At 44.1% G+C, this 14,543-nt stretch overlaps 1 protein-coding gene across 16 annotated transcripts in view; it reads left to right on the forward strand.

Annotated features, from left to right (window-relative positions):
• The window catches only part of LOC106569513 (receptor-type tyrosine-protein phosphatase S), a 125,981-nt gene that overhangs the window by 19,072 nt on the left and 92,366 nt on the right, over positions 1 to 14,543 (forward strand). For all 16 annotated transcript variants that reach the window (XM_045694333.1, XM_014140942.2, XM_045694339.1 and 13 more), the window contains exons 3-5: positions 560 to 767; positions 3,969 to 4,114; positions 7,130 to 7,271. In XM_045694333.1, the coding sequence (XP_045550289.1) occupies positions 629 to 767; positions 3,969 to 4,114; positions 7,130 to 7,271 (427 nt within the window). In that variant the 5' untranslated portion in view covers positions 560 to 628. The remainder of the gene's footprint in view (positions 1 to 559; positions 768 to 3,968; positions 4,115 to 7,129; positions 7,272 to 14,543) is intronic.

The raw sequence follows: 14,543 nt of genomic DNA on the forward strand, positions 1-14,543 counted from the left end.
GGTGGCAGCTTCATTGGGGAGGACGGGCTTGTGGTAATAGCTGGAGCGGAATCAGTGGAATGGTATCAAATACACCAAACACTTTCCATCCTCTCCGTTCCAACCATTATTATGAGCTGTCCTCCCCTCAGCAGCCTCCACTGCTGTGTACACCTTTTATGTTTATGTGGCCAGTGGAGGGAAACTGTTCCAGTAGAAAGGCTATTACAGCAGTGGCTGAAGAGGCTGAATTTGTCTGTACTGGGATAGTAACATACAGAACAATAATATTTGGAATGGCATCAAACACATGGAAACCGTGTGTTTGATGTATTTGATACCATTCCACCAATTCCGCACCAGCCATTACCATGAGCCTGTCCTCCCCAATTAAGGTTACAGCAGCCTCCTGTGCTGTATACACATGCAGTTCTTGCTTGACCTTTAAAGGGTTTTTCATTCAACTGACCTAGTCTGCTTTCATCATCGGCTATGTTAATTGTTCTTCAAAAGTATGTTTTCTCCCTCATATGTATTTGAACATATTTGTTTATATTTGTTTGTTTGTTTGTTTATTCAGAGTGCCAAGCCCTGCTGTGGGAAGTTTCCCCCCCATCCCCCACCTCCATCCCCTATCGCAGGAGGTACCATGGTTCCCCCCAAGCCAGGTGGAACCGTAGCCCAGTCCAGGGCGACTCGTCCTGGGTATGGACTCTGCTTCTATCACCCCTGTCTGCTGCTGCCACTGCTGGTGCTCACATCCCTGCCCAACGTCTCTGAGGCGGTGGGTAAGTAACACACTACAGATATACTGTATGTTAGTTCATGTGTCTGTCCATCGGTATGATGTTTGTTGAGATATTTATGTGTAGGTTTGTCAGTTTGTCTAAATGGCTGTCCGTGCCTCTACTGTATCTATCTCTCTATATCTTTGTTCTCTCTCTTTATCTCCCTCATTCTCTACCTCCCTCTTTCTCCTTCTCTGCTGACTGACAGCTGTGACAGTGAGTTGTGTTGGTCAGCGCTAGCTGCAGTGAGTGGTGACGTGGTGTTGGGGTGAAGGTGCACAGATGACCATCTGCCTGTCTACCTGTCTATTTTTGCAGTGATAGGTGTTTAACAAGATCTGTAATGCACTGATAAACAGTGAACACACGTCAGCACATACTCTATCTTCACCTTTATCAAAGCATCATGTCTTCATATGTCTGGTCTTATGGATCTTAAATGAGACAGGGGAACATAGAACACATCTCATTTTATGGAAGTGTTAACGGAAGTCATATATATATATGGCTCGTGATAAAGGTGAAGATAGAGTATGTGTATGGTATATATATATACAGTACCAGTCAAAGTTTGGACACCTACTCATTCAAGGGTTTTTGTAGGTATATATATTTCTTTACATATTTTAATGTAATATTTCCCCCTCACTCTACCACCCCTGCCCTAATTGGAGTAAGCTAATGGACAACGACACTTAGGCTTCTACTTCCAGCTTATACATACTATATCCATTTTACAGACATCTAGAGGTGTTACCTTATTTACTTCAGTCAACACTTCTAGCAGTGTTGCTCTGTGACTCGAAGAAGATAGCGGCCCAAATAACAGCCCCAAAATAGCAGTCCTATTTCTAACTCTTATGGAGCGCCTATGTTAATATTTGTTTTGGTTTGTATACTTAATTGTTATGGCTAGGACTATGACTTTTCCGTGACCGTGTAACCTCACCAGGAACAACCCTGGGACATAGTTATAGGCTACTTCTGTAATTGGCATGGATTTACAGTGGAATGGTTTGATCTGGTCAGACTTGTCCAGACAGGTCTAATTTCCTGCATGCAGCCGTAGAGGGGGTGATTATAATATTATAACACGCATCTGCTACCTACTGACGCATATCTCCACATTACCCCTACCTATCATTGCTATTAGATAATCATAGCCTTGTGGTGTTTCATTACGATAGGCCAGAGATATTAGAGTCTATCATTATATCCTGCTGTCAGCCAGGGAGTGAAGGAGTGACGGCTACTCGGCTCGCTGCTTGTAAAGGGACAGACAACCTTCTTGAGTGTCCTCATAGAATTCAATAGCATTCAAAGGAAAATCAGTGGTGCAACTGGTTCTGTATGTCTGGGTTTATTATAGATCCATCGAACCGGAACCGAAGGCTCAAACTTGGTTCAGAATGCAGCCAGAGGCCAGTATTGGTCATAGAAATAGAATTGGTTCTGGTTTGCAGTGGCAGTAACACACCAGTAATCACCTCTTCGAAAGTGCAAAAACGTAAACCGATGTTGAATATGAATTCAACCCCCTTACACAGCTCCGCAAAGTAGTGCAACACTTCACAACTAACAGTGTATGGTGCCGTATATGGTTGAAAGGCTACAGAAATACACAGTTTTTTTAGACAAGGTATTGTTGAGGTTTCTGGGTTTCTGCTCAGGCACTTTACCTCGCAGCTCAGAGGTAGGCTGGCTGCTGTGTGACTGTTACTCACTGAAGTGTGAAGTTAGCTGCAGAGGGAGGAAAGCCATAGTGCTTTTCTGTCTGTCAGTGATTTGGGGGGGATGATGGTGTGGTTTCTTCAGCTGCTCTTTCTCTCTAGAGTAGAACCAAATCAGCATAGCAAGACCTGGCCCAGTGATGGAGAGAGGGAGGAGGGAGAGAGGGAGGAGGGAGAGAGGGAGGGAGGTTGCCATGGTGAGGGTTAGGCCGGCTTTACCCTGATGGATAGAACGTATTCTGCAGCTGAGGAGGAGTTAAGCTGGCTGCCATGGTAACAGTCCACAGAAACAGAGAGACAGAACTCTGTGTGTGTGAGAGAGAGAAGATGAACATTTATGAAGTAGCTTGACAAGATTGGATTTTTTGCACAATGGAGATGTATGGATTCTGTGCCTGAAATTGATTTCTATTTGCCGTTTCTAATAAGCATACAGTATAGAGAAAAGGAAATTGTTTTTTGCTCCCAGAGAAACAGACAGCAGCTGATATGTTTGATAAGTTGGAGCTATCTGAATGTTTCTTAGGCAATATAACATTTTATAATATAATACTTTATAAGAAGGAGCTTCAAGTTAAAGAGATACTGTATATAGTGTTAAAGAGATACTATATATAGTGTTAAAGAGATACTGTATATAGTATGAATGAAATGCATAATGTATGCAATCTCTAAATCCTTGCTCTCAAAATTGTATTTTTTTGTAACTGGCAGATACATCCCCCCACATTGTTTTTCTGAACTGAGAATTAGAATAGTAGAATACACAAGGTGCACAAGGGCAACAACATGTTGCTTAAGGCCTCCAAAAGGCTAGGGCCGGCTCTGACTGCATGTATGGGTATGGATGTGGGTAGGCACTATGCAGACCCACCTGCCACTGCGGCCCCTCATGATGAGTTTTTTTGTGGCTACCACCCCATCAAAGTTGCCCATCCCTGCATTAAAGCCAATTATCTCCTGTGAATTTCCGCGACCCCTTTTAATACCCCCGGCATACTACCCACCCATGTGTTCTAACAATCTGTGCTGCATAGTGGAGTAGCATGCCCCGGGGTAGTGAAAAAACCTGCTCCTGTGAAGATGAAGCACATATTTTATTGATGACACACAGGAAGTCCTTGGTAATGTCCTCTAAATGGTAGCCAGGAAGTGGACTGTACTTAGCAGCCAATCACCAAGTCCATCACGACACAGTGATGTCATGTCAATCTCTTCCTGTCCACGGCTTTGGACTTGTTGGCATCTCTTCAGTGAGAGCTGTCTGTCTTTGGGGACGCCCTGTCATGATTTATGTATAGTGCACAGGGAAAGTATTAAGTAGCATCATTCTAATAATGTATAATATCTCTCTCTCTGTCCCTCTGTCCCTCTGTCTACTGTTTGTTGTCTGAGCTGTATTGTCTTGGACTCCTGGCTGCAGAATTTCCATACAAGGAAAGTAAAGTTTTAATTTAATTGTCTATCTCAGCGGCACCCAAGTTCACCAAGATCCCCGGGGACCAGATCGGGGTATCGGGGGGTGTGGCCTCATTTGTGTGCCAGGCGTCAGGTGACCCCAAACCCATGGTCAACTGGAACAAGAAGGGCAAGAAGGTCAACTCCCAACGCATAGAGGTGAGTTAACGCTATACTCCCAACGCATAGAGGTGAGTTAACGCTATACTCCCAACGCATAGAGGTGAGTTAACGCTATACTCACAACGCATAGAGGTGAGTTAACGCTATACTCCCAACGCATAGAGGTGAGTTAACGCTATACTCCCAACGCATAGAGGTGAGTTAACGCTATACTCCCAACGCATAGAGGTGAGTTAACGCTATAATCCCAACCCATAGAGGTGAGTTAACGCTATACTCCCAACGCATAGAGGTGAGTTAACGCTATACTCCCAACGCATAGAGGTGAGTTAACGCTATACTCCCAACGCATAGAGGTGAGTTAACGCTATACTCCCAACGCATAGAGGTGAGTTAACGCTATACTCCCAACGCATAGAGGTGAGTTAACGCTATACTCCCAACGCATAGAGGTGAGTTAACGCTATACTCCCAACGCATAGAGGTGAGTTAACACTATACTCCCAACACATAGAGGTGAGTTAACCTCTATGGGCTAGGTGGGACGCTTGCGTCCCACCTACTCAACAGCCAGTTGAATCCTGTGGCGCGTTATTCAAATACCTTAGATATGCTATTACTTCAATTTTTCAAAAATATGACTATTTTACACCATTTTAAAGATAAGACTCTCGTTAATCTAACCACACTGTCCGATTTCAAAAAGGCTTTACACCGAAAGCAAAACATTAGATTATGTCAGCAGAGTACCCAGCCAGAAATAATCAGACACCCATTTTTCAAGCTAGCATATAATGTCACATAAACCCAAACCACAGCTAAATGTAGCACTAACCTTTGATGATCTTCATCAGATGACAACCCTAGGACATTATGTTATACAATACATGCATGTTTTGTTCAATCAAGTTCATATTTATATAAAAAAACAGCTTTTTACATTAGCATGTGACTAGCATGTGACTAGCATTCCCACCGAACACTGCCGGTGAATTTACTAAATTACTCACGATAAACGTTCACAAAAAGCATAACAATTATTTTAAGAATTATAGATACAGAACTCCTCTATGCACTCGATATGTCCGATTTTAAAATAGCTTTTAAAATAGTTTTGGCCTGCCATATGAGTTCTGTTATACTCACAGACACCATTCAAACAGTTTTAGAAACTTTAGGGTGTTTTCTATCCAAAGCCAATAATTATATGCATATTCTAGTTACTGGGCAGGAGTAGTAACCAGATTAAATCGGGTACGTTTTTTATCCAGCCGTGTCAATACTGCCCCCTAGCCCTAACAGGTTAACACTATACTCCCAACGCATAGAGCTGAGTTAACACTATACTCCCAACGCATAGAGCTGAGTTAACACTATACTCCCAACGCATAGAGCTGAGTTAACACTATACTCCCAACACATAGAGCTGAGTTAACACTATACTCCCAACGCATAGAGCTGAGTTAACACTATACTCCCAACGCATAGAGCTGAGTTAACACTATACTCCCAATGCATAGAGCTGAGTTAACACTATACTCCCAACACATAGAGCTGAGTTAACACTATACTCCCAACATATAGAGGTGAGTTAATTAACACTATACTCCAACTTGAGTTAACACTATACTCCCAACACATGTAAGTGAGCTCACTCTACTCTACAGATCATATTAGCAGTGGTGTAAAGTACTGAAGTAAAAATACTTTAAAGTGCTACTTAAGTAGTTTTTGTGGTATCTGTACTTTACTATTCATATATATTTTACCCCTTTTTCTCCCCAATTGGTAGTTACAGTCTTGTCTCATCGCTGCAACTCCCGTACGGACTCGGGCGAAGCGAAGGTCGAGATCCGTCCGAAACACAACCCAGCCAAGCCGCACTGCTCGCTTAACCCAGAAGCCAGCCGCACCAATGTGTCGGAGGAAACACCGTACACCTGGCGACCGTGTCAGCGTGCATTGCACCCGGCCCACCACAGGAGTCGCTAGAGCGCGACAAGAACATACTTGTCTCCGCTAACCCGGACGATGCTGGGTCAATTGTGCGCCACCCCATGGGTCTCCCAGTCATGGCCGGCTGTGACAGAGCCTGGACTCGAACCAGGATCTCTAGTGGCACAGCTATTGCTGCAATGCAGTGTCTTAGACCACTGTACCACTTGTGAGGCCCTACTATTTATATTTTTGACAATTTTTACTTTTACTCCACTCCATTCCTTACTCCATACATTTTCCCTGACACCCAAAAGTACTCATTACATTTTGAATGCTTAGCAGGATACGAAAATTGTCTAATTCACGCACTTATCAAGAGAACAACCCTGGTCATCCCTACAAGGAAACCATGCCGTCTGGGTTGCTTAATATAAGGAATTTGAAATGAATTATACTTTTGCTTTTGAAACTTACGTAATTTTTAAAACCAAATACTTTTAGACTTTTACTCAACTGGACCAGCTCTTCTCTGCTGGTTCTCCCCCTGAATACTAGCTATTTCCTTTGGTTCCCAATTCTCCTTCTTGGTCCTTTGTGGTCGTGCCTGGTTAATCACCTGGTTTCTGGCTCTTCCTGGTTCTATCTACTAGTTTCTCTTTCCTCTTTTTTTCCTCCTCATTCCAAACGTTTCCTAACTGTTACTCTACTGGCTGTTTCCTGACTGGTTTCCTATTGGCTGTTTCCTGACTGGTTCTCTATTGGCTGTTTCCTGACTGGTTCTCTATTGGCTGTTTCCTGACTGGTTCTCTACTGGTTGTTTCCTGACTGGTTCTCTACTGGCTGTATCCTGACTGGTTCTCTACTGGCTGTATCCTGACTGGTTCTCTACTGGCTGTTTCCTGACTGGTTCTCTACTGGCTGTTTCCTGACTGGTTCTCTACTGGCTGTATCCTGACTGGTTCTCTACTGGCTGTATCCTGACTGGTTCTCTACTGGCTGTATCCTGACTGGTTCTCTATTGGCTGGTTCCTGACTGGTTCTCTACTGGCTGGTTCCTGACTGGTTCTCTACTGGCTGTTTCCTGACTGTTCCCTATCTCTTCCTCTCTCCTAGACGATAGAGTTTGATGATGGAGCGGGGGCTGTACTGAGGATCCAGCCTCTCAGGGCCCCCCGAGATGAGAATGTCTATGAGTGTGTGGCCCGCAACAGTGAGGGAGATGTGGCCACCACTGCCAAGCTGGCCATCATACGGGGTGAGTGTGTGTGAGTGTGTGTGGATGTGTGACTGAGATCCTCTTCTTCATGATCATCTCCATTTTAAGCACACACATCTTGCACACACACACAGCTGCCCACGGTCTCGCCCTTCGTTCCCTTCACTGCCAACACTAGACATAACAAACACCATGCTGACACAACCTTCTATAACAGGAAAGAAGCAGCTGTTCATTTAAGTTTGAGAGTTAGCGTGAGTTAGTGTTGTTTGGCTGTGTTGAGGGCCAGTTAGCTGGTGTGCGTGTGATTTAGACTACGGCTTCTCTCTCATAATCACTTAATTCGTTCCCTTCCTAGACCAAGATGGTGTGAGTCTAATGCAGCCTGTACCCTCAGTGCTAAGCTAATCTAATGTACTCACTATAGTGCTAAGCGCTAGGCTAGCTGTTGGCTGGAGTTGGCTGTACGCCTAGGAGCTGTGGACTGGGCCTCGGCCCAACACAGGGGAGAGGGATGGAGAGAGGGAGGGAGAGGGAGAGAGAGATGAGGAATGGCATATCGACTCATTTTTACATAGGAAAGCAGAGGATTAGGACCGCGCTAGGATTGGAACCCATTTCTTCAGGAGGGAGGAAGAGGAAGAGGGATGGAGGGATTGAGGGATTGATGGAGGGATACACAGCAGGATGAGGGGAGGAGAGAGACGGGGGGGTGGAGTGGGGGATGAGGGGGATGAGGGGTGGAACAACAAGAGTGGGGATGGTGAGTGACGGAAGGGATAGAAAGAAGAGAAGATGAAGGGAGGGAGAGAGAGAGAGAGAGAGAGAGAGGGGTTGATTTGTCAGCCTTGGTGTTTCAGCATAAGGCTGGTAGCCTGGGAAATAGTCTCCTGTCCATCTGTTAGGCCTGTCATCACACAAACACACTCAATCCCCACTCTGTGTCTGTGGGACATTACTACAAAACTGTATAGCTCTTCACTGTGTGTGTGTGTGTGTGTGTGTAACAGTGTAGGTTCCGTCCCTCTCTTCGCCCCAACCTGGGCTCGAACCAGGGACCTTTGCACACATCAACAACTGACACCCACGAAGCATCGTTACCCATCGCGCCACAAAAGCCACGGCCCTTGCAACGCAAGAGGAAACCCTACTTTAAGTCTCAGAGCGAGTGACGTCACCGATTGAAATGCTATTAGCGCGCACCACCGCTAACTAACGAGCCATTTCACATCGGTTGTGTGTGTGTGTGTGTGTGTGTGTGTGTGTGTGTGTGTGTGTGTGTGTGTGTGTGTGTGTGTGTGTGTGTGTGTGTGTGTGTGTGTGTGTGTGTGTGTGTGTGTGTGTGTGTGTGTGTGTACATTCTGAATTCTGGCCTTCTAAGCCCCTTCTTTTGCCATGGCCTTCAGTATTTCCCAGAGGTGTAGACAGACAGGTAACTGCTAACTCTTTCCCAGAAGTGTAGACAGACATTTCTATACCTTACAATTTGTCTCCTAGACCTTGACTGCACCATAGACTAGTAGGTATAAATGTCAGAGGAGAGATTGAGGTTACTGAAAGGGTTTCGCTCTGCCCTCCACCAAAATACAGTGCATTCGTAAAGTATTCAGACCCCTTTACTTTTTCCACATTTTGTTACATTACAGCCTTATTCTAAAATGACAAAAAAAAAAATCTACACACAATACCCCATAATGACAAAGCAAAAACAGGTTTTTAGAAATCTTTGCAAATGTATTAAAAATAAAAACTGAAATATCATGTTTACATAAGTATACAGACCCTTTACTCAGTACTGTGTGAAGCACATTTGGCAGCAATTACAGCCTCGAGGGTACAAGCTTGGCACACCTGTATTTGGGAAGTTTCTCCTATTCTTCTCTGCAGATCCTCTCAAGCTCTGTCAGGTTGGATGAGGAGCATCGCTGCACAGCTATTTTCAGGTCTCTCCAGAGAAGTTAAATCGGGTTAAAGTCTGGGTTCTGGCGGGGCCACTCAATGACATTCAGAGACTTGTTCCGAAGCCACTCCTGTGTTGTCTTGGCTGTGTGCTTAGGGTCGTTGTCCTGTTGGAAGGTGAACCTTCACCCCAGTCTGAGGTCCTGAGCGCTCTGGAGCAGGTTTTCATCAAGGATCTCTCTGTACTTTGCTCCGTTAATCTTTCCCTCGATCCTGACTAGTCTCCCAGTCCCTGTCACTGAAAAACATCCCCACAGCAGGATGCTGCCACCACCATGTTTCACCGTAGGGATGGTGCCAGGTTTCTTCAAGATGTGACACTTGGCTTTCAGTCCAAAGAGTTCAATCTTGGTTTCATCAGACAAGAGAATCTTCTTTCTCATGGTCTGAGAGTCCTTTAGGTGCCTTTTGGAAAACTCCAAGTGTCTGGATGCTCTACCATAAAGACCTGATTGGTGGAGTGATGCAGAGATGCTTGTCCTTCTGGAAGGTCCTCCCATCTCCACAGAGGAACTCTAAAGCTCTGTCAGAGTGACCATTGTGTTTTTCTCCCCCGATTGCTCAGTTTGGCTGGGCGGCCAGCTCTAGGAAGAGTCTTGGTGGTTCTAAACTTCTTCCATTTAAGAATGATGAAGGCCACTGTGTTCTTGGGGACCTTCAATGCTGCAGAACATTTTTGGTACCCTTCCCCAGATCTGTGCCTCGGCACAATTGGAGCTCTTTGGACAATTCCTTTGACCTCATGGCTTGGTTTTTGCTCTGACATGCACAGTCAACTGTGGGACCTTATATAGGCAGGTGCCTTTCTAAATCATGTTCATTCAATTGAATTTACCACAGGTGGACTCCAATCCAGTTGTAGAAACATCTCAAGGATGGACAATGAAACAGGACGCACCTGAGCTCAATTAGCAAAGGGTCTGAAAACATATGTAAATAAGATATTTCATATTTTTATTTGTAAACAAAATCTCAAAACCTGTTTTCGTTTTGTCATTATGGTGTATTGTGTGAAGACTGATGAGGAAAACAAATAATTTAATCAATTTTAGAATAAGGCTGTAACGTAACAAAATGTGGAAAAAGGAAAGGCGTCTGAATACTTTCCGAATGCACTGTAAGCCCATACACAAATCAAATTCACATCAAATCAAATACAATTTTATTTGAAATATGCTTCGTAAACAACAGGTGTAGACTAACAGTGAAATGCTAATTTATGGATAATTTTCCAACAATGCAGACAATTTAATGAAATGTTTTAATAACCTGTAAAAAATCATCTTTAAATGGTTGCCGTTCTGACTCTGTCTCCCTGTGGGATGTACCCTACAGAAGCGTTGTGGTTGGCCACGGTAGGAAGTAAGCTACTCCTTAGCTTGACTGCTAATGGAGGCCGGCTTATGTAGCAGGCTGTGGTAACTGGCGTCGGGCAGAGGAGATATCTCATTTAGACACTCACACCTCTCTCTCCTTCACTCCATTGCTCGCCATCTCTCGGAGTATTTGTCTGGTCAATGTGTCAGTGTATAATGTCTGTTGTTTGTAACAGTATGTTATATGTGACAATGTGATGTTAAAGGACTCTGGGAAGATTAGTCCAAATAAGGACTATAAGATATCCTAATAAAATAAAATCTCCGTCTCCACCTAGCTAGCTCTACCAAGCTACAGTATACCATCCTTCTATCCCTCTATCCCTCTGTCCGTCTGTCTGTCCGTCTGTCTAACTCTCGCACTCTCGCTCTTCCCCTATCTCTCGTTCTCTTGCTCCCTCCATCTCTTCCTCTCTCTCTCTTTCTCCCTCATCCCTCTCTCTCTCTCTCTGGACACTGTGTTTTCATAGTGCTGTGCCTTGGGGAGGTTTTAGTATCTGCAGTTCTGCATGTTTTTAACCTCCGGTGGGCGAGAGATTCTCATCACTGCAGAAATGTGTGTGTGTGTGTGTGTGTGTGTGTTTGTGTATGCTAATACATGATTACCAAGGAAGGGAGGTAGGGGGGTAGCAGGAAGGGTGGAAGGGAAGTTTTTCTACCACTACGACAAATATCTTTCTACATAGTTTGTCTGATCAATGAGAGTTGATCAGACAAACTCGCCCTAGAGAGTTCCTTGGCGAGATGCAGAGGTCCCTGATGCATTCAGGACTGCAAGCACCAAAACGTTCAACTGAGACTGTCAGCCAATAATATTTACGTGGGCGGTAACAGAGCTTGTCAGGGGAGTGAGGGAAAGTCAAAATGATAGGAGGCGGATCAACACTGCAAACCGACTTGGGATTTGGATGCTTGTGTACAGTATGGTATGTGTTTATATGTTATTCATCTCACGCGGCAGATACCACTTGTCTGCTTTCACGAGACTAATGTGTTCTCTGTGCAGACTGATTTCATTCGAACATAGCCTAGCCCTAGTCTTTAGTGGAAAAATAATACATTAGTCTGTGCATGTATGGGGTTGTGCGTTGTCTATGCAGTAGGGAGTATGTGGGGCTAAGTCAGGCTAAGTCGTATGTATGAGAGACACACCACACTGGGGGTTTGTAGACAGATAGATGTATGAGATTAAAGACTGAGAGCATCATTTCCATAAAGAGAACATTATCATTTAAAGTGTTTCCCCAAAGCTCTTTAGTCTCTTTTAAGTTGACACTATGAGGTAAAGAATTACTGCCCCAGATGACACCTAAATCGATGACACCATACTCAATCAGTGTTTCCCCTAGGTTTGTTTTCAGGCGGGTCACATTTTCTATTGAACTAACCTTTTTTGTGTGCGTGTGCTAATGTGAATTTTTGTCTGTGTGTTTGTGTTGTGCATTTGTTTGTCCAAGTGTGTGTTTGTGCCATGATTTAATGTTTGCTTGTCTTGTTTGTGGTTGCTTCTGCTATAAGCAGGCATGCTTCCCCGTGCAAACACAATCAGTCTAGGATTAAAGCGGCTAGCCTCCAGTCAGAACCCTAGAGGAAAACATTGGCCGCTACCCGCCAAGTCCCCAGTATGAAAAACTGCTGTCACACACACGTGCACGCAGGTAGACACACACACACACGCACAAACACACACACATGCTCACAAACACACTCTTTCAAGTCTTTACAAAGTGTTCTGTTAGGTTCTGAACAAACAGAGTAAAAACTCACAGACGACTAGAGAAAGCTCAAACCTAGTTTATTCAACCACTGGGTCATACAGCTGCAAAGACAACGTACAAGTCACACAAGCACATCTTTATACCTCCCAACTAGGTGGAGTCATCCCCTTGTATGTATAAGATAGACTCTCCTTCACTGTTGTTAGGCAGAAACACAGTAGGTTCCTCTTACTTAGGCATGGGCAACTCCAGGCCTCAGGGGCCTGATGGGGGTCATACTTTTTCCCCATCCCCAGCTAACACACCTGACTCCAATAATTAACTAATCATGATCTTCAGTTAAAAATCCAATTAGTTTAAATCAGCTGTGTTTGCTAGGGATGGGGGAAAAGTGTGACACCAATCAGGCCCCCGAGGACTGGAGTTGCCCAGGCCTTGCAGCTTACTGGTATTGTCATGGCCATGCCTAAGTGGTATTGTCACGCCCATTTGAAACATTTATTGGAGGATTTTTGTTTTTGTATTGCTTGTAACTGCTTCGGCTGTTAGGGGAATAACCTGTGTGTAAATGTAACAATCTGCTGCTGTATTTTTTTGTGTTATCAGTGATTGTTTTGTTTGTCTTGTGTAGTTTGTTAATCATTGTACCTAAACTGTATGTGTAAACATGTATATGCAGGGCCCAGCTGTAAAAGAGACCTTGGTCTCAGTCTGTGTTCCTTGTTGAAATAAAGGTATAATAATAAAAAAGTCTAGATGTCACACCCTGACAATAGAGAGCCTTTTATTCTCTATGTTGGTTAGGTCGGGATGTGACTAGGGTGGGTGATCTAGTGTGTTTATTTCTATGTTGGCCTGGTATGGTTCCCAATCAGAGGCAGCTGTTTGTCGTTGTCTCTGATTGGGGATCATATTTAGGCAGCCATTTCCCCACTGTGCTTTGTGGGATCTTGTTTATGTGTAGTTCCCTGTGAGCACGCCATAGCTTCACGTGTTTGTTTATTCTTTATTGTTTTTTTGAGAGTTTCACTTCAATAAATATGTGGAACCCAGATCACGCTGCGCTTTGGTGTGAGTATGCTTTCAACGACGATCGTGACACTAGGACCCTCATGGGTGTGGAAATGTATGTGTGTGTGAGATAGGACTATAACCAGATGTTCTTCGGGGTGGGCATCTGTGGCCCCCCTCCCAGCAGTGTCTTCTCTCTTCATCTGTTGATCTTATTTCTAGTTGATTTCCACATCCCTCATGGTCCTACTTCCTCAGCAACTGGCCCTTATCAAGAACTGAAATTAAACTGTTGCCCTTTGCATCCTTCCTTAAAAATATTAATTTTCAACAATAACATTGTTGTAGCTGTCCTCCGGCTACACCATGGTGCTATCTATCCTACAGAGTGCTGTTGAGGTTACTGTAGACCTTCACTGCAAAACAGTGTGTTTTTATCAATTATTTGGTGACGTGAATATATTTTGTATAGTTTTATCTAAAAAGGATAACTTTTTAAATGTTTTACCATTTTTGTGAAATTCACTGAGGGGGGGGATGATCCTACCCTTCCTCCTCTGAAGAGCCTCCACTGTTAACAATACTGAAGTGTCTGACAATTTACTACTGGAGAATACAGGAGAACTAATGTCTTATACCAGTGTCATGCTTCAGATATCACTGTTGTTAACAAAACACATTACCAAACTTACTCACAGATGTCCTCCTATTTCCACATAATCTACCACGGTTCCCCGTCCCAATAGGGTACGAACCAAACTGTCGCCTTATTGCTTAATACACACAAATCATTTTCAAACTACGTTTGAATGTCTTTTTGTTTTTCCAACCATGGGTGAGGCTTTCCTATCACCATTCACATTCCCACTCACTGACAATGTTTCATCTTTAACCACAGATATGCTTGGATATCTCCTATTCTCCACAGTATGCACTTCCTTCCTCTGTCCTTCTACATGGACTACTTCTCTACAACCTACCGTACTAGTACACAAGGATGACAATTTATCCACACACACTCTCTACGGCCTCACGGCCACCGTGGCTGGGCTTTCACCCCCCCTTTACAGCTCTAGCAGGGAACCAGCCCCACTCTGGATTTACCCCCTAGGACGTACCCTCCGCAGGGACCAGCCTGCTTGGGCTTACCTTTCGAGACTTACCCTATACTTATATGAAGCTAGCAGGAACCAATCTGTTGACCTTATTTCTAGTTGATTTCCACATCCCTCATTGTCCTGCTTCCT

The sequence above is a fragment of the Salmo salar genome, chromosome ssa14 (assembly GCF_905237065.1).
Source record: "Salmo salar chromosome ssa14, Ssal_v3.1, whole genome shotgun sequence".
Lineage (NCBI taxonomy): Eukaryota > Metazoa > Chordata > Actinopteri > Salmoniformes > Salmonidae > Salmo > Salmo salar.